Source organism: Onychomys torridus, chromosome 18 (assembly GCF_903995425.1).
Source record: "Onychomys torridus chromosome 18, mOncTor1.1, whole genome shotgun sequence".
NCBI classification, from domain to species: Eukaryota; Metazoa; Chordata; class Mammalia; order Rodentia; family Cricetidae; genus Onychomys; species Onychomys torridus.
This window is the reverse complement of record NC_050460.1, coordinates 43,575,079-43,595,892: the sequence shown is the minus strand read 5'-3', so window position 1 is coordinate 43,595,892 and position 20,814 is coordinate 43,575,079. Positions and strand designations below refer to the sequence as shown.

General features: G+C 47.6%; 1 protein-coding gene across 1 annotated transcript; it reads left to right on the top strand.

Moving 5' to 3' along the window:
- The first annotated feature begins 2,854 nt into the window (after positions 1–2,854).
- On the top strand, positions 2,855–20,740 carry Eif4ebp2 (eukaryotic translation initiation factor 4E binding protein 2). The gene is made up of 3 exons (XM_036167918.1): positions 2,855–3,256; positions 17,360–17,545; positions 18,757–20,740. The coding sequence occupies exons 1-3, from the start codon at positions 3,112–3,114 to the stop codon at positions 18,786–18,788; spliced, it is 363 nt and encodes a 120-aa protein (XP_036023811.1). The 5' UTR covers positions 2,855–3,111; the 3' UTR covers positions 18,789–20,740.
- The last annotated feature ends 74 nt before the right edge of the window (positions 20,741–20,814 follow it).

Here is a 20,814-nt window from a genome sequence, read left to right as displayed (position 1 = left end):
ATTTTTATTTAGCTTTTTGTTTCTACTTAACGTACTAGCTATTTGAGTGCTCTGCTATATGACAGAGCTTCCTCTTTCTTCTTCTTCCTCTCCTCCTCCCCTTCCTTCTCCTCCTCCTCCTCCTCCTCCTCCTCCTCCTCCTCCTCCTCCTCCTCCTCCTCCTCCTAGGTTTTTCTAGACCGAGTTTCTCTGTGGAAACAGTCCTGGTTGTCCTGGAACTCTCTCTGTAGACCAGGTTGACCTCGAACTCACAAAGATCTGCCTGCCTCTGTCTCCCAACTGCTGGGATTAAAGGCGTGTGCCACTGCAACCCAGCTCTTGTGGCAGAGCTTCTTAAAGGAACTGTATCCTTCTCTCTCTCCTTTCTTTCTTTTCCTTTCCTTTCCTTTCTTTTCCTTCCCTTCTCTTCCCCTTCCTTCCTTCCTTCCTTCCTTCCTTCCTTTTTTAGCTTTCTCAGTCCCTATGTGGAAATTCAGGCCTCATGTTGTAATGCCAAAATATACCAGGCTCTTTCCTTTAGGCCACCAACCAGCTCCCAAATCATGACACATAGACTTCTTATTAGTTATAAATGCTCAGCCTAGCTTAGGCTCTCTTTCTGGCTACCTCTTTTAACTTAAATTAGCCTGTTTTCTTTATCTACCCTTTGCCTCAGGGCTTTTTGCTTTCCTTTCCTTCTGTGTATCTTACTTTCACTGCCTCTTGTGTCTGGCTGTCGGCTGCCTGACTTCTTGCCCCAGGTGTCTCCCTCCTTCTCTCATCTTCCTTTTCCCTCTTTCTAGGTTTCTCCTCCTATTTATTCTCTCTGCCCAGCAGCCTCACCCATCCCTCTCCTGCCTAGTTGTGGTCTGGTCAGCTCTTTATTAGACCAATCAGGTGCCTTAGGCAGGCAAGGTGAAACAAATGCAACGTATCTTTACATAATTAAACAAATACAGCATAAACAAAAGTAACACATCTTTGCCTGCTAAAATAACATTCCACAAGAAACCCTAACTAAGAGAGGGTGTATGTGTGTCTATATATGTGTGTGTTGTGTGCATACATGTTTCCTTGGGCTCTGAGCTGAAAGGAGGATTCTGAGGTTCCCCATTCTTCTCTTGCTGCTTTGTGTATTACTTTGCTTTTTATTGCTGTAGTAAAGGTCATGCCCAAAGGCAACTTGAAGAGGAAATGGTTTCTTTTGCCTTAAAGTTTATAGTCCATCACAAATGAAAGTCAGGGCAGGAATTCAAGGCAGGAACTGGAAGCAGGAAGTGAAACAGAGGCCATGGAGTAGTGCTGCCTACTGGCTCTCTCTCCCAGCTTGCTCTGCCCGCCTCGCTCTCCCCAGATCCTCTCCCTGGCTCACGTAACCTCCTTTCTTATATCATCTAGGACAACATGAACAGGGGTGGCAATGCCCACAGTGGTCTGGGCCCTCCCGTGTAAATCATTAATCAAGAAATGCCTCACAGGATTGTCTACAGGCCTCAATCTGATGAAGACACCTTCTCAATTGAGGTTCCCTATCCAGATGACTCTAGCTTGTGTCAAGTTCATAAAAAACTTACCAGGACATGTTGAAACAGGGTCTCATTGAGCTTTGAGCTAGGATGGAAACCTGCAAGCCCCAGCTGTAACCTTGGCCTCTGTTCTCCACAGTATGAGGGCTACTTCATATCTAGCCTTTTTTTTTTTTTTTTTTTTTTTTGAGCCAGGGTTGCACTATATAGTCCTGGCTGTCCTGGAACTCCATCTGTAGACCAGTCTGTCCTGGAACTCATAGATCTGCCTGTCTTTGCCTCCTGAGTACTAGGATTAAAGGCGTGTACCATCACTGCCAGGCTCATATCTGGCCTTTAAAAAAAAATTTTTTTTTTTTTAATGTGGATGATGGGGTTTGAACTCAAGTCCTGATGTTTGCACAGTAAGCAATCTTACAGGTGGACCCATCTCCTCACCCCCCATTTTTCATTACTTTTTCAGACAGTCTCTTGTATTCCTGGCTGGCTTCAATCTAGCTATGTAGCATAGATGGGCCTTAAGCTCGGCTTCTGTTTTATTGTATGAGTGCTTTGTCTGCATGTATGTATGTGCATTAGGTGTGTGTGCCTGGTGTTACAGAGGTCAGAAGGTGAGGTCCGGTACCCTGAACTGCAGTCATGGATAGTTCTGAGCTAGGAACTGAACCCTGATGTTTTTGCTGCTCTTAACCGCTGGGCCATTTCTCTAGTTGCTTATTTTTAACCCTTAGTTCATCATGCATGCATTGCCTTTATTTAATAACGAACAATTAAAACTAAAATTATACTTTTAAGAACAATTCGTATTACATTTATTTATTTATATGTGTGTGTGTGCCCACGGGCTGCATCCTGCAGCTGGAGTTGAGAACAGCTTGTGGGAGTTGGTCCCTCCCCACCCACCTTTCCACCTAGTAGCTTCTGGGGATGGAACTCAGGTCCGCAGGCTTGGTGGCCATTCTTTATACGCGGAACCATCCGCGGGACCCCCTCCCCCAAATTATACTTTTAATTATTAGATATAGATGGGAAACTGAATTAGGTACCCGGAAAGTACTGTTAGTTGACACCTACACACCACACCACAAACAAAGGCTTTCCTCGCCTGCGTTACTCATCCACACTCAGCTTCTCCTCTATTCGGTTCCTCTGCGCTCAGTCCCGCCCCTCCAAGTCCCGCCCCGCACACCCTGAAGGCCCCGCCCTTCACGCCCACTTCCTGTTTTCGGATTTCCGGGATCACACTCTGGCTCCAGCCTTCGTCGGCTCAGCCCCGCCCTCAGGTCCCGCCCCCCCACGACACGCCTCTGCCAACGTCACGTCCGGCGTCCATATTGCCCTCCCCTCCCTCTTGCTCCCGCCTTCGCTCGCTTCCGGTAGTCACCGTTGCCGCTGCTGCCGCTGCTGCTGTGCTGCTGCTGAGGCTGCGGGCAGAGGCCGGAGGACCGGGCAGCGGCGGCGGCGGCGGCGGGAGCGCAGCGGGACGACCGAGCGAGAGCCGGCGAGTTGAGGGCCGAGCGCGCTCTTCCGCCCGCTCGAGGAGCCAGAGCCTCCCGGGCCCCGCCGCCGCCGCCGCTGCACAAAGCCGCGAGCCCGCGCCTGAGCCATGTCCGCGTCGGCAGGCGGCGGCCACCAGCCCAGCCAGAGCCGCGCCATCCCCACGCGTACCGTGGCCATCAGCGACGCCGCGCAGCTACCTCAGGACTACTGTACCACGCCCGGGGGGACTCTGTTCTCCACCACGCCGGGAGGTGAGCCGTCCGGGCCTGCCCGCCATCGCGGCTGGCGCGTGGCACTGTATGCTCGACCTACAGCTTCCTCTCATCCTTTCCCGGGCAGGTCCGCCGCTCGGGCTGTGTGCTGCAGACCGTGCACTCCGCGAGGCGGGGCTCATCTCTGGAGCTGCCCCATGGGTTTTGGGGGAGGGAAGTCGGTTAGGGGGATCCGGCCCGGAACCGTACGATGACTTAATCTGGCCGTGCTTAGAGCCACGGGTCGAGGCTGGCGTGCACTGTGCATGCCTCGCCCAGTGTTATCCTCCTTTGACAGAACTGTTTACTTTGTTGGGGGAGTCATCACAGGTCGGGGGAGTCCCAGGTCGGGAGAACCGGGGAGGGGGGTGAAACGCCTCCTGTAGCAGTAGCCCAGAAGATGTTGGCTCTGGTAGAGGCGCTGTCAGCTTTCAGCCCAGGGCTTTTGGGGGAGCGGCTTTGAGATTGTGGAAGGGGGCTTTGTCAGACAGCACACACTGGTGGGTTAGATTGCCTGATCCTAGGGAAGGGGCTTGTGGAGAGAGGCAGTCCTGAGGTTGCTTTTCAAAAGATGGCCGAGAACTGTTTACCAGCAACACTAGAGAAGAGGTGACACATGTTGAATTGGTCACGGGAGAAGGAAGCGCAAAGGTTGTTTGTCCCCTTTCTGGGCAGTTCTCTAGAGGGAGGAGCTTGGAAAGGGATCTTCAGGGCGGTAATGAAGGGAACTGGCCTTCCTTTTCTAATCTCAGAACTTTGCCTTTCTTTTGGTGACCCAGGGCTTTGACTAGCGGGTGACGATTTGGTTGGTAGTCTTGACCATGGGGCAGGGCTCTCAGAGTTCACTCCAACCAATCACTTGCAATTGTGCCTGGCCCTCCTGGAATCTTGTGCGATAGGAAAGCACAGAGAAAGGGATCACCTTGCCAATGCCAAGACGTAGCAATCCAGAGACTGTGTGTGGTAGTCTGGGAAGAAGAGGCAGGAGATTTGCAATTTAAGGCATTCCTGGCTACACAATGAGTTCCAGGACAGCCTGTGCTACAGTGTCAGACCCTGTCTCCAAAAACAAAAAACAACAACAACAGCCAGACAAGGAAGAGGGGTGGGAGCAAAGCAAACAAATTGAGGAGAAAGGCTGGCAGAGGATCCAGCCAGGCCAGTCAGTCTAGAGAAAGGGATGAATGCCCTGAGAGACCTTCAAAATGACCAGACAGAGGAAGTCATTCCTTAGAGATAGCCAGGTTTAAGAGTGAGTAAGACAGGTTCACTGTCAACAGTGGAGATCCTGGTGAGGGGCAATGGCTTAAGTTGCTGAAGAAACCTTTCTGATTTGGTCTATTCCAGACCAGCAGGTTTTTGTTCTTTTCATCTTTTTTTAAATGACAGTGTTTCACCATATGGTTCATCCTACCATGATCTTGCCTTAGCCTCCCGAGGGCTGGGATTATTGGTGTGTGTCCCTCCATACCAGTGGAACCAAAAATCAGGAAAGGTCTTGGTCAGCCCCAGATGAAATTGTCTTAAATTGAACTGATAACTTTTTTTTTTTGAGCTGAAGATCGAACCCAGGGCTTGCTCTACCACTGAGCTAAATCCCCAACCCCAAACTGATAACTTTTAAGAAACAGAGATTAGTGGCCAGCACTTGGCAGACAGAGGCAGGTTGAGTTCAAAGCTAGCCCATTCTACATAATGGTTTCCAGGACAGCCAAGACTACATAGTAAGAACCTGTCTCCAAAACAGAACAAAACAAAAAGATTCTTTCCAGGGTGGTGGAGAGAGCTCTGTAATTTACTCCAGAGTCCTTTGTGGTATTGGTCAGTAAAATGCCTGTGCTTCTCCGCAGTTGACAGCACATGTCACAGTAACAGGTGCATTTAGCTCTAATTTACTTGGGGAGGCACCATACTTTTAGCTAAATGTTAATCTTGCTGTACTGAAGGAAGATCCAGAGAGGGAAAGCCCTGTGGTCATATTTCAAACACCAGGCTGCTGTGCTTTCAAAAGAAAAGGCACATGGTCTTTAAGCCTTGCTTTAAAGATAGAAGCTGTCTCACAGTTTGGATTAGTTCTGAAATGCTTGGGAAGGTCTGCCGGAAACACACTCATTTGCTCTTCCACGACAGTCACCACTCAGCCTGCGTCTACAGAGCTTCTGCACATAGTTATTTGTTTGTTTGGGGCAGGGTCTCACCATATATCCCTGGCTGGCCTGGAGCTCGGAGATTCGCCTGCCTCTGTCTCATTGATGCCCACTACGCCTGTCAGTCTTTGGAATTTGATGCAGGAGGCCTTGCTTCCTGTTTGTAAGGAGATAGCACCATAGCGATTGGAGCTGGACATCCCACCCCACCCCACCCCTTTATTTTTTTAAGACAGGATCTCATTGTATATAACTCTGGCTGATAGACCATGCCAGCTTCAGCAGCAATCCACCTGCCTCTGCCTCTCTAATGCTGAGATTAAAAGTATGCGCCACCATGACTGGCTAAGTAGTTTTTGATAGCAGTTAGCTCAGTGGTGTTTAGGTATACAATGATTACTTTTTCCCTTTTAGAATGATTTGGGGGTGGGGTTCAAGACAGGGTTTCTCAGTGTTTCAGTTCTAGCTATCCTGGAACTCAGATTTGTAGACCAGCTAACTTTGAACTCAACCAAGATCTGCCTGCCTCTCTGCCTCCTAAGTGCTGGGATTAAAGGCATGTGCTACCGTTGCCTGGCTGGAATGATTTTTGTGGTGGTCTTTACTGGGGCTAGAGAGAGGGCTCAGCAGTTAAGAGTGTGCCTGCCAATCTTGCAGAGAACCTGAGTTCAGATCCCAGTTTCCACACTGGGCTGCCTGTAACTCCAGCTCCCGGAGATCTCATACCTCATCTGGCCTTTGCTGGCATCTGCACACATGGCATATGTCTCATAGACACATACTCATTAAAACAACAACAACAAAGAAAAAACCTTTATTACTGGGGGTGTGTGTGTTTTGGCTTGCCAGTGAAGGTCAGAGAGCAACTTTTTTGTTTTGTTTTTTGAGACAGGTTTCTCTGTGTAGCCCTGGATGTCCTGGAACTCTCTGTAGACCATTCTGGCCTCGAACTCACAGAAATCCACCTGCCTCTGCCTCCAATTGCTGGGATTAAAGGCAGGCAGTGGTGATGCACAGCGAGAACAACTCTTGATCTCTCCTTCCACTGGGGTCTCTGGGATCAAATTCAAGTCATCAGGCTTGTGTGGTGAGCACCTTTACCTCTGAGCTATCCTGCTGCCTCCTGCTTTGGAAAATTCTGCCCTCTGCTGCTTTATCTCTCTTCCTCTTCCTATGTCATCTTATCTCTGTGGTAGATAAGGTCTCGAGTGAGTTTTGTGGTCAGCACTCTACAGGAAACAAGGACAGCTGACCTAGGCAGGTGGTGCAAGTCTGTAAAGCCAGCACTCTGGATGAGGAGACGGGATCAAGAATCACAGCCAACTTAGGCTAGAAGGAGTTAGGCCCGAGCTACATGACGGTCTGTCTTCAGAAAAGAAAGTGTTGAGTGTAGTCCTTGCTCTGTGTGGACTTCAGATCCATTTCAAAGGGATGGAGATTTACGTACTTGAGACTTGAAAACAGCAGGCTTGGATTGGGAATCTCTGCCCAGTGAGAAGGGAAGGGAGTGCGTTTCCTGCCTCCAGCGTCTGGAAATCTGAAGTGCCACACCCTTGGGGACCATTGCAGGATCCCATTCTATTTGCTAAGTGCCCTGTAAGATTGGCCTTGGCGAGGCAAGAACCCTTCATTTATTGGGAGACCCAGAGTAGGCAAGCCCAGCTGGAGGGTTTCTTAGAACTCCCCTCTGGTTTGAAAATGAGAGCTAGAAGCACACTTGCTGTGACATCTTGAGTTGCTTCTGCTGATGTAAGGGGACTCTGCTCATTACTGAGGGACAGGAAAGCTTGTTTCATTTTCTCCTGTCTACGGAGCAACGGGTGGTAGTCGCTTCTTCCAGTCGAAGCTGCTGCTGCTGCTGCCTTCGTGGAAGGTGAGCTTGTTCCAGTAGTTGAGCTTTCTTGTATACCAGTCCTGTTAGCTGGAGGACCCTAGTGAGTTCACTTTAGAATTAAACAACTCTGAGACCCAAAGGGGTGAACTTATTAGTACTGTATAACCAATTAATGTCAGATTCAGTAGTCTTAGCATTACCCAGGTCCTCCCTCCGCCATCTTACATAGATGCTTACCTTCCTGGGAAAGGAAGTCAGCAGGCCTTTCACAAGATACTTCTACCTCTGGAATGCTAGCTAGCAGTGTCATTCTCCACAGTCTTTTCCTGAGAGACAAATGCTCTGGGGTAAGCAGAAGTATGGTGACCTGTTGTAGCCTCCTCTTTGCTCCTCTCCTTATCACATTCTCAGGTGTAGAAAAGAACACTGCCCACAGGAGCAGCAGAAGGCCACTAATCACTATGGCCTGAAATCAGTGTGTTCTCTGTGTCTTCCCTGCCAGCTGTCTCCTGCCTTTCTGCTGCTATTGGTCTCCTAGGTCAGCAGAGTTACCTGTGGGCTGTTGGAAGAATGGAAATAAATGAGAAGGCTTGAAGGAGGGAAAATAATCATCCCCTTTAAACTAAAGTGAAGACTGCTTTCTCAATCGATCCTTTCTTGAAGGAATGAGCTATGGTCTAGTTTCTCAGTGACTGGCCTGTTTGTTCTGAGCCAACAAGATGTCTATCTTTAACTTCATTCCGTTCTCTCCTGTTTCTTGTGTGCCCCTGTGGACCCATGCAGAGGCCGAGGAAAACGCTGCTTGCTTACTCTCTCTACCTTATCACCCTTTAGACAGGGTCTGTCACTGAGCCTGGGTTCACTGAACCTGGGGGTTCTAGCCAGCAGGTTCCAGCAAACTCACCCCCCCCAACACACACACCACACACACACACACACACACACTCTCTCTCTCTCTCTCTCTCTCTCTCTCTCTCTCTCTCTCTCTCCCCCTCCCCTCTCTCTCTCCCTCCCTCTCCCTCGAGCAGGGAATACAGGCCACCCAGAGCCAAACTCAGCTTTTACATGGGTGCTGGGGATCTGAACTCAGATCCTCTGATTATGTACCAAACACTTTCATTCACTGAGGATGCATTCTGCCAGGGTGTCTGTCCTTGGCTTTGCAAGCTTGATGAGGGCTGAGGTCATTTCTTGTCAGGGCAGCACTGGGAGAGAGGAGCAGATGAGATGAGGAGGACAGGGAAGGCAGTGTCGCTGTGCCTGATGCAGGACAGCCCTCCCCGTCCGCCATCCCTCAGGCCATTCAGCAGAGACCTTTCCAGATCTGGAATTTTTTTTTTTTTTTTTAATTTATTATGTATACAGTGTTCTGCCTACATGTGTCCCTGCAGGCTGGAAGAGGGTGCCAGATCCCATTACAGATGGTTGTGAGCCACCATGTGGTTGCTGGGAATTGAACTCAGGACCTCTGGAAGAGTAGTCAGTGCTCTTAACCACTGAGCCATCTCTCCAGCCCCAGAACTGGAATTTTAAAGGCAGTTTCACAGGGATTTTGTGCGCTTGTGGATTCTGTAGGCTTAGTGCTTTGTCTATGTAAAGAGTTGCAGGTGAGACAGGACAGTTTTGTGTGGGAAGCTGCTCCATCCAGTGAGCCAGCAGGAGGAGGGAAGGGGCCTTGAGCCCTTGGTGAGTTTGCTGGTGAGTTGCAGGGCTTGTCTTTTGTTTTTGTTTTTGAGGCAAGGTCTTGCTATGTAGCCCTGGCTAGCTTGGAACTCACTAAGTATTCTAGACTGGCCTCAAACTCACAGTGATGTTCCTGCCCCTGCCTCCTGAGTGCTGGGATTAAAGGTATGTGCTGCCATCCCCGACCTTCCTTTGTTTTTTGAAGCCCCGTAATAGCTTTTATGCGGTGGTGCTCTCTTGTAATTCCAGCACTGGTGGTCTGAGGTTGGTAGTTCACAAACAGTGAAGCCAAAGCCTAGTTTGGTTTTTATCAGCTGTCAACAGTTGTCCATCAGAGTGTTCCTAGTTTGGTTTGTATGTGTGTGTGCATCTGTGCATCACTGTTCTTTTGATGTGCTCTGAATGGAGCTCAGTGATTGACTGGCTAGCTGGTGAGCTTTTTAGTGTGTGTGTGTGTGTGTGTGTGTGTGTGTGTGTGTGTGTGTGTGTGTGTTTTAGGTTCCTTCCCCCCCCCCACTAACATAATATTTTTAGTCATTATTTGGGAATTTCACATCATGCATCCCAATCACAGTTACTTCCCAGTCCTCCCAGGTCCACCCTGCCCACCTTTGTAGCAGCCTCCTCCCAGAAAAGAAGAAAAAGAATACTTTGTGTTTCACATATACTCCCTGGAGCATTGCTACACTCCCAGTGGCCAGCCCCTTAAAGAAAACTCAGTTCTTCCCCACCCGCACCCCCACAGAAGCCATCAGTCATGGAGAGCTACACTTCAGTATCCTTATCACAACTTTTAGAGTTCTCTTTGATGACTTTCTGTCTAGGTTGTTACCTTTTGGGGGGGGGTTGGTGGGAGGTACTTCTTTTTTTTTGAGACAGGATCTTGCTAAGTTACCCAGGTCAGCCTTGAAGGCACTCTGTAACCCAGGCTGACTTTTGAGCTTTCTTTCTCCCTTTACTCAGCCACCAAGGTAGTTGGGATTTCAGCCCTTTGTCACCAGCCCTGGCCAAGAACCTAGTTTTTAAAGACCACCTCATCATGGTTCCTAGGCCACAGCTTGAAACCAAATGCTCAGAAGTCTTTGCATATTTCCATTTCAGTAAAAGATCATGTAGATTTCTGCGACAGATGCTGTGACAAATAGAGTCTGTTCATTTCATGAAGTAGTTTGAGGTGAAACTCTCAACAAGCAAAAAGAACCTGGGAAATACACTTCTGATCCTGTGGCTTCCTGTGGCTTCAGATGAAGGTCTCCATCCTTATCTGGATGCTTATTTAGTTTTCTTGACCAATCCTCCTGGGTAGGTCCTTCAGTGTGGTGGTGTGGCACACTGATCTTTGGGGGAGAAATGGTCTTCACCATTAAGTAAAGTCTTAGCTGTGGGTTCTTACAGGTGCCGTTTACTAGAAGTTGAGGAAATGTAGCAGGAATCTTAAAAGTTCTTATTAATAAAAACAAACCCAAGCCAGATATTGGGGTGAATGCTGGAAGATCAGAGAAGCAGAACAAGCCACAGCTTCCTCACCCCGCTAGTTGATCCTGTTTTCTTAGACTGGAAGCTTCTGTGTCCTCATCCAAAATGGATCTCAGCTGAACTGCTGTTCAAAGCCTGAAAGCTTAACCAGCCAAATGCTTCTAGTTTCTGGTCCTCACACCTTATATATCTTTACTTTCTGCCATCACTCCCTGGGATTAAAGGCGTGAGTCACCGTGCTTGGCTGTATCCTTGAACAGATGGATTTCTGCCTCTGGAATGCTAGGATTAAAGGCGTGAGTGCCACCATTTTCTAGCCTCTGTATCTAGTGGCTGTACCGTTTCTCTGTCCCCAGATAAGTTTATTAGGGTGCACAATATTTCGGGGAACTGGAAATGCACCTCTTTTCCTAGCATTTGTTGGACATAATCATCATGAGACAATGCTGGGGATCTTTTTGGAAATCAGGTTCAAAAACTGTGCCATTTAGGTGATCCCCTGAGACCTAGAGTTTTTTAGTGAGGCGATTATGTGATTTGTTTTATTCTTTAAGATATATTTTTAGCCTGGTGGTGATGTGCACACCTTTAATTCCAGCACTTGAGAACGAGAGGCAGGTAGATCGAAGCCAGCCTGATCTACAAAAAATTCTAGGACAGCCAGGCTGTTACACAGAGAAACCCTGTCTCCAAAACCAAATAAAACAAAAGGATACAGTCCATTAATTGACTTTTCAGAAGTCAAGTCAGCTAAATCTCCCTGAGTTCTGGTAATAATCCTCTTTAGATATTACTGAATTTGGTCTGTTGGTTCTGGTTGAGGACTTTTGTTTACTTAGGAGGGACGTTAGTCTGTTTTTCTTGTGTGGTCTTTGCCAGGTTTTGGAATGAAGGTAATAACATCTCATTCCATTTTAATTCCTTTGGCAGTGTCTTCTGTTTATAGTGGGCATGCTGACTGTACAGAAGATAGATGATGTTCTGTGGATTCAGATACTTAGCAGGAAGCGTGGCAGGCTCGTTTGCGATTGAGGCTGTCTCGAGCTCTTAGGTCTTGTGCTACTTCTGCATTGAAATGAAGTGGCTCCAAAAGGTCCCTGGCTGGTCTGAAACTAGCTATGTAGACCATGGCCTGAAACTCAAAAAAGATCCACTTGCTTCTGCCTGCTTGATTAAATTTTTGTGCCACCATCGACCAGGCTCGACTCATAAAACTTTTTAAATAAGCAGCAGGTAACGGTAGCATAGGTGGGTGTATTCAAGGGGTGAGTCCACACTCCTCGTTGTGAGGAAAGTGGAGGGTGGTAATAGGTACAGATTGTTTTTAGAAGCGAAAAGAAGTGGACTTGAGAAGGAGATAGTTGGGTTGGGAGCCTAAGTTGAATTTGTGGTTTCCCCACATTACTTGCAACGATGGGTGGTTAGTTAATCATTAGCATTACCAAGATTTGACAACGATGGGTAGTTAGTTAATCATTAGCATTACCAAGATTTGACAACAAAGGACGTGAGATTAATCCAGAGACTTGATCTAAGATGCAGTCAGCAGCCTGAGAGACCCAACCTGGACTTTCTTTCAGGTATTTCTGTGGAGTGAAATTTCCAGGTGCATGTTCACATCCAAACAGTAGTGGGGATGCTTCATTTTGACTCAGATTTCCAGAGACTTAATAGACAGGGTCAGTTGGATTTCGGGTCATGCAACATTTTGGACTTAGTATTAGCTGGTTTTGTTTTTTAATAAAGTCTCTTGTAGCCTAGTCTGGCTAGAACTAAGTAGCCATTGATGACCTTGACTTTGAGATGCTGCCTCAACTTCCTGAGTGCTGGGATTACAGGCATGTACTACCATGCCCTGTTTATGTTTATTCAGTGATTGCACCGAGGCTTTGTGCATGCTAGGCAAGTATTCTACCAACTGAGCTACATCCCCAGCCCCATTATTAGCATTAATGAACACCTGATTCAACTCATTATGCAACCCAGACTTTGCCTGAGTGCCTGTGTTAATTGTGTTGTCCCATGTCTCTTATGACTTACGCTGATTTCTTTGTGTATAAAGAGGGCTCCCCAACAGTGGAGCTTCCTGGTAGGACACAGCCATTCCTCTATGCCCAAGCAGTGATCAGATGGGGTCCATCCTTGAGTACTTGCATTTGATAACCTTTGCTCCCCGTTACTGGGACATGGACTTAAAGGATTCGATAGACCATCCATAGAACTTTGGAGGTCTCCATTCTGCATAACGTATAGTCACATTCTGATAAAGGCCTCGAACACCAGTTATGCCTTTAGTTGTCATAAAACAGTCTCGTTTTTTGGTTTTATCAGTACTTCAGGGTTTTAGTGGCTAAGCAAAGTAAATGTAGTTTGGCCACCACCAGTCTCCTGGGGGAATCTCTGGCTTAGGCAGCTTTTAGTTTTCTTTGGATTATTAGCCACAGTACTTATCTAAAGATATGTCAGGGCTGGAGGGAGGCCTCAGTGGTTCAGAGCATGTACTGCTTTTGGAGAGAACTGGAGTTTGGTTGCCAGTGCCCACATCAGGCCCCTAACAGCTTCCTGTAACTCCAGCTCCAAGAGATCAACACCATCTGGCCTCCTTGGGCACCTGCATTCTTGTAGACATACCTGTACACAAATGTGCATAATTAAAGATTAAAAATAATTTTCAAATTTTGTTTTATTTTTGTTTTTTTGAGACTGGGTTTCTCCGTGTCTTGGAACTCAATTTATAGACCAGGCTGACCTCAAGATCTGCCTGCCTTTGCTGGGATTAAAGGTGTCACCACCACCTGGCTGAAAATAAAAAGTAAAAAGAATTCCCATAGACTGCCAAGGTTGCTTGCCAAGTCAGTTCTCCTACTGTGGGACCCAGGGATTGAACTCCCGGGCTTCAGGTTTGTGCACCAGGTGCTTTTACCCACTGAACCATCTGGTTGCCTCCTTGTCTCTTTACATTCAGTCTGCCTGCCTGCCTGCTTTCCAGCACTGTATGACCATGCCTTCAAGTCCTCTTAGGACTTCACTCCCTAGTCCCCCCGTTTTCTGTCAGTGTTTGAAGGACCCCTTTCTCAGGGCCTCTGCTGCCTTGGCCCTCCCTGTTAGCCCTTTGCTGTGAGACAGGAACATAAGCACCTTTCTCCCTGTGTTTCTGTTGTGCTGGAGTTCAGACTCAGAGCCTCACACATGCTAGGCAAGTACTCTACCAGGTCACCTGCAGTCCTAAGGGTGGAGGCAGATTGCTGGGGGTTCAAGGCCAGCCTGAGCTACAAGGGGAGCCTGTGTCCCCAAAAACAAAAAGTATGTCTATAAGTTCATTCCTATCAAGGACATGGAATATTTTATGTTATTTATTTCGTATTCCCTCCTCCCCCCCCCCCCCCCGCCGCCCCCCTCAAGACAGGGTTTCTCCGTGTAGTTTTAGTTCCTGTCCTGGATCTTGCTCCTTAGCCCAGGCTGGCCTCGAACTCACAGAGATCTACCTGGCTCTGCCTCCCGAGTGCTGAGATTAAAGGTGTGCGCCACCACTTCCTGGTGGAATATTTTAATTTTTAATAGTCTTTGATTCTTTACTGTAAGCACAGATATCCATTTGGTTCTTTGGAATAGTCAGGTGCTTGTTAATCACTAACATGTTGATTGCTGTTGCTAGTTTTTTTTTGTTTTTTGTTTTTTGTTTTTTGTTTTTGGTCTCATGTGGGATGTAACTACCAAATAGTCATTTTTGTTTGTATGTCTTTTGAAATAGGGTTTCTCTACGTAGCCCTGGCTGTCCTGGAACTTGCTCTGTAGACCAGGCTGGCCTCAAACTCACAGAGAACCGCCTGCCTCTGCCTCCCAAGTGCTGGAATTAAAGGCATGCGCCACCACTGCCCATCCCAAATTAGAAAGTTCTTTAACCTGCAGTGATTCAAAATTCAATAAATTTATCTGGAAAGGTAATAATTTGGCTCAGTAGGTAAAACTGGTGTACAGTAGGTAAAGGGTCTTGCCGCCAAGCTTGAGTTTGATTCCCAGGATCCATGTGGTAGAAGGAGAGAACAGACTTCTTCAAGTTGTCTTCTGATCTCCACGTGCACTCCATAACATGTATGCCCTCAAACATGAACAGGTGCATTTATGTGTACACACACTAAGTTAATAAAGCATAATTGGAAAAATTAATGTTGAGGTGCTGGAGAGATGGCTTAGAGGTTAAGAGCACTGGCTGCTCTTCAGGGGTCAATTCCCAGCACCCACATGGTGGCTCACAACCATCTGTAGTAGACTGATGCCCTCTTCTGGCATAAAGGTGTACATGCAGATAGAACACTTGTATGCATAAAATAAATAATAAATAAAATTTTTTTTTAATTAATGTTGGAAGAAATTCAAGAGGCACTTGCTGTTGATAGATTAGGAGATGATGCACACAGTAAGGGCAATCAGAGTCCAAGCTTGCATCTTTGGGATGGCCTTGAAATTCAGATAGAACTCTATGGGACCTGAAGTAGCCACACAGTAATAGAAAATGAAAAGGGAACTTGGAGGACTCTCATCTCCTGTTTCCAAATGTGTGATTTGCATTGTATGTGAATCAATGGAAAGAGTTGAGAAGCCAGAAGTAATACAGCCTCTCAGTGCACACACACACACACATCTTCAGTAGAGGTGCCATAGGATTCAGATTGAACCTCTTTTCAGCAGACAGTGCTGTGTGTCCACACACAGAAACGGAATTTGGACCCACAGTTCACAGCTAGAGTTCCTAGAGGAACAGGCAACACAACTCATAAACTTGGATTAAGTAATTTAGATTTGGTATGAAAAACACAAGCAGTAACAACCAACATATTGGATCTCACCACAGTTAAACACTATGGCCTGAAGTGGCGGCACACGCGAGTCCAGCATTTAGAACTCCTTCGTGTGTGTGTGCTGGGGCGCGGGGAGGTTGCTACAAGTTCTAGGCCAGCCAAGGAGTTTTAAAAAAAATGGTTTTTTATGCTTCAAAGAATGACATTACTTAACACATGCCCCCTGGGTTCAATCCTCAGGACTCGGGGAGGGAGGGAGAGGGGAGAAGAGAGAAAACCATCAAGGGAGAAAATACATACACAGAAAAAAATTACAAATTATGTGTATCCAGACTATATCCAGACTGGAAAAAATAATGCTAGAGCTTTCAGTGGTAGAGCACTTGCCTCAGATACGCAAGTCTGTGGGTTCAGTCCTCAGCTGTGTGTGTGTGTGTGTGTGTGTGTGTTTTGAGAGGATGATTAAAACATAGTAAAAGGTCAGAGATCCTGACACCTTTCTCCAAAGGTGATGTGTATTGAAAAAGCCAATAAGCACTTGAAGAGCAAAGCCACCATAATAAGCCATCAGAGAATGTAAGTCAGTACGGAGGATTCACTTCATGTCAGTTAGGGATGGAACAGTGTGAATTGCATTGTGTGAAGTTGGAGCCTTCACACTGCTGGCAGGAGTGTGAAGTCTGATGTCAATTGGAAAATAGCAGTTCCTCAGACAGTTAGCATGTGACTTTGCCGTTCCATATGGGGACGTGCTCCAGGGAATGGCTGTCCACACCATAAACTGCATGGATATCTAGATCTGAAATAGTGTTGTTCCTAGTAGTCAAGGCATTGCAACAGCCACATGTCTGCCAGCTGATGAGGAGATTAACAAATAAATATGCTGTGCACATTACTGGCATCTCCCCGACCATGAGGGTGGGTTCCAGAACTTCCCCAGGGGCTTGAGACTGCAGGTGGCAGTAGGTCCTGGCTGCCCATCTCCTGTCTGTCTGTCCTGTGATGAGCCAGAGGTCAGTAGTAACTGTTGATGAAATAATTGAGACTGCCATTGTGATGAAAGGTACTGGAAACTAAGAGTTATCTTTAATTCTCCACCTACCACTGTGAAAACACAGCAAAGCCTCTGAAAAGAGAGGATACTATCCTGTAATGTATAAATTCAATTGTAACAGCACATTAGATTATTGTATAACTAGTTAAGAGACAGCATTTTAATGCACTGTCGAAATCTGGGTGCTCTCTGCCAAACCTGGTGACCTGAGTTCAATCCCTGAGACCCACATGATAGGAGAGAACACACCAGATTCCTGAAAGTGGTCCTCTGACAGCCATGTGCACACCATGATACATACATGCCTCTTCATGTACATATATACATACATGCATGCATACATACATACTGTCATGAAAAAATTTCAGCTGGGTGTAGAGAGCTACAGTCCCAGCATTTAGATGGCTGAGGCAGGAGGACATCAAGTTCAAGGCCAGCAGGGCTGCATAGGGAGGCTCTGTCTAAAAATAATAATATGGGGCTAGAGAGATGGCTCAGCAGTTAAGAGCCCAGGTTAAATTTCTTTTAGGGGAGGAGAAATGCGTTTTGAAAATTGAAATGTTTGGATATCAGTTGTAAACCAGTAAGACACGGCTGGCATGCAGAGCTTGACATCTGTAGACAGGCACGTATGTACGTAAGCAGGAGTCCTGTGCACGGGGATGCATTGAGTGATGGGTGAAGCGGAGGGAGGGTGGCTTCCTACAGTGGTGTTGGAGCTGAGTGTTGAAGAAACGACAGTTTTCCAGGGGCAGAGCACCTTACCCTGTTCACGGGAAGAGGGTAGACTCTTCTCTTGGCTGAATTGACATCTTCAAGGATTAGGTGGCATTTGAAGGGATTCCGGGTGGTCTTTGCCGGTCTGCCATTCTTCTTGTCTGCATCATGCAGGCAGAGTCTTCTTCACTCTGAGACACCCATGACTTTTGTCTGCTCCCAGAGCAAGTCATTTGAAGTGCCAGTGCTTTGGCCTCAACCTGGTGGGTACAGCCGGTCGTAGCAGCCTGCCTGCGTGTCCTCTAGAGGACAGCCACACAAGTAGCCAGACTCAGTAGTCATTGTGTTGGTGGTGCCTTAATTTATCTGAAATTCCTCTACCCTGTGTTTTAGGAACACGAATCATTTATGACCGAAAGTTTCTGTTGGATCGTCGCAATTCTCCCATGGCACAGACCCCGCCTTGCCATCTGCCCAATATCCCTGGAGTCACCAGCCCTGGCACCTTAATTGAAGACTCCAAAGTAGAAGTGAACAACTTGAACAACCTGAACAATCATGACAGGAAGCATACAGTTGGTGAGGGGCTGGGCTGGGAGTGGCTCAGGCATGGACTGTCGATTTACTGTAGACTGGGAAATGGCTTCCAAAGCACAGCTGAGTTCAGTTATGTGTCTGATGTTTCCTCTCATAAACAGCTACTAAAATGCTGTCTGTTTTCACCTAGTTGCTTGGGGAAAAGCAAATCAGAGGATAGGAACTAGATGGGAGTGGTTTATGTCTTCAGTTCCAGCACTCAGGAGGCATAGACGGGCAGATCTCTGTGAGTTGGAGGCCAGCCAGGGCTACATAGGTGCAGGAGTCTTCATTTGCTAGGGATCACCCTCATATAGACACAATTGCAGGCATGCTGCCAAAGACCTCCTTGCATGAACAAGTGTTCACATGCACACATACACCCCAAAGCAGAATCTTAGGCCACTGTTTCCATCAACCTCAGAAAATAAACCTGACCAGGTGGTGGTGGCACACACCTTTAATCCCAGGTGGATCTCTGAGTTTAAGGCCAGCCTGGTCTACAGAGCAACTCCAAGACAGCCAAAGAAATCCTGTCTCCAAAAAAAAAAAAAAAAAAGACCAGAAAAGCACCAGACCTGCTTTCTGAATAGAACGACTGTTAGGAGGCTGTCTGCTCCTTCAGAGTGGGATAAGGTGAGGTAGCTTTGAACTCATCTCGGGCTTTGGGGTTCATGTTCTCTGCAGGTCCAACTAAGGGTTTTGTTTGTTCACTGGCTTTTTGGGGAGGTGGGGGGACAAGATCTCGCTCTTAGCCAAGGCTAAGAGAATTCACCATAAAGCCCAGATTGGCCTCAGACTTGCAGCGATCTCCCTGACTCAGCTTCCGAGTGCCTGGATTACGGGGTAAGCTGTCATCCCCCACTGCAGGTGTAGGTCAAAGCCTCCAGAAGAGTGCTCACTGGAGTGACCAGGACCTTTCTTGGAGTGGCTACTCCCCACTCCCACCCCCACCCCCACCCCCAGATGAGATCAGTCAGCCAGAACTACATGAGGTTTTGTTGCTGAGACAGGGTCTCACTGCAGCCCAGGCTCACCTCAAATGGAAAGATTGAATTTGAGGGCTAGCGTTACACTAGGGGGTAGGTATTGTGAGGTCACAGAGAATGGGACAGTTTGGATTAGTTTTGCCCTTTGCAGGTAGAGAAGGACGTTGAAAACAGCTTTGCTATTTCTTTTTGTACTGAACTTCTCATTTTTTTCCTTATAACCAGGGGATGAGGCGCAATTTGAAATGGACATCTGACTGCAGCAGAGTGGAAGGAGGCTGTGGGGCAGCAGCCCGTGTGACCTGACTGGGCCAGCAGGAACGCAGTGACCAAGAAACAGCACTTCCCCTCCCTCCCTCTGGGTGCCAAACGGTGGGAGCTCGACTGGCCATATCTCCCCTGCCCCTGCCCCTGCCCCCGCCCAGTTAAGGTTAGGATGAAAGCCCGTGATTAGTCTGTGGAGCTGAACAATTGGTCCTTAGAGGAAAGCAATCCCTGTAGCTTCCCTGGTCATTTCCGAAGAGTCTTCCTGCCCCCTTCAGATTTGCCCCAAATCCAGGGACTCTCTAAGAAGCACCTCTGCTGGGGTGGCTGGAGAGGGAAGGAGGTTGGGTGCCCATTGCTCCTGTGCAATCTCCCATTGGTGCGTCAGTGCTGGATGTAAGATCTTTAAACCATTGGGAGACGGTAAAACAAAATGAGCTGCTTGCCCTGTTCCGGGAGATGTTTGTCCTCTGAACTAGAGCTCAGCTCTATACCTCCTGCACCCCCACACACACACTGCATTTCGGGGGCATGTGGCATCAGCCTCCCTTTCCTCTGGGAGGAAGGCTTCTGTCCTGGGGGTGATACTCATCTCCCCAGCCCTTTACCTAATTCATTGGCACGGGTATTTTTTAAGCCCTCTCCCTGGAGAGACCCCTGGGTGATCAGCTGGTCTTTGTGTCTACCATTCTTCCTATCTGCACCGTGCAGGCAGAGTCCTCTTCTCGCTGAGACACCGTGACTTGTCTGCTTGCAGAGCAGGCATTTGAAATGCTTTGGCCCCACCTGCTGGGTCCAGCCTGAGAATGCCTAACCGGCCAGCCTCAGCAGTCACGGTTTCCACCCGGCGACCTTAGCAGCTTCGCTGTGCTGCAGCTTACTATATTTTGAGTTTAAAGTTGGTCCTCCCGGCCCCTGTACGTCCCCCTCCTTTGAATCTGCTTTGTGCTTGGCTGCCAAGAGAGAGGTATGGGCTACAAAAGTGTGTTCCTCCCCGACTCCTTACCCTCCTCATTGTAGTCCATCCTTCCTTCTTCCTGTCCTCTTCTCTCCTTCCCTTTTCCCTCACTCTCCTTCCGGTTCATCCACCCGGCATTTTCCAAATCTGCGTCAAAGATACCTCCCATGTTGGTATCTGAGAATATCTGTCTCTTCTCTTATCAGAGGAGGGACCTTTTATTTTTAAGATGACTACAGACCTATTTTTAGATAAGTTTTCAGTACAATTTTGAACTGCAACTTTTTTAACGAAAACATCTTCCAGTATTAGGAAGGTTATTAAAAAAATGTTTCTAGGCAAGTCTGCTGTCTTCACTGTCCTTTGTCCCTCATAGCTCCTTCTGAGTGCTTCCCTGTGCTCTCACGTTTGGGTGGCTGTTAGAGTGTAGCGTGGATGGTTTGGGAGACTGGACCAGTCTGCCTTGCCATGAGTTGTGGACGAAAACTTCATCCTTTCCTTTACCTTTTGCTCTCTTGCTCCTCCTCCCGTGCCACTCTCCTGGTACTGTGGACCCACGTGGAGATCCCAGGAGAGAGGCCCCCACCGTGGACAGGCTGATGGTCCTCCTAAAGAAAGACAGGGAAGCAGCCACTGGTGTCCTGGTTGTTTCTGGTTGTATTGGATGCCTATCTAAGCCCTCTTAGTAAGATTTCAGATCCCCGTTGTCTGGGAAAGAAGGCTGTGTGTTTTTCCTTTGAAGCGTGGAAAGACCCTGTTTGGTGAAGACTTTAGGAAAAGGAAGGAAGGACATCTGCAGAACTTGGTTCTGCTGCACAATGTGAATAGCTCGGACTGCAACCCTCCGTGACGGTCGCTGTCTCAGGAATAAGCTGGGTCTCCAATGTTTGGGGATTCTTGGAGTCTCCAAGTTGATAATCAGAAGACTTTTATTTCTTTGTTAAATGTATCTGTTGTGTTTTTAATTAAACTCCAAATTTCATTTTATGGAGTCTTGGGAAAACTTAAGTTGTACTGCCATTGGCTTATATAAGCAGCTTGCTCAGGACATTCTTCGGGAG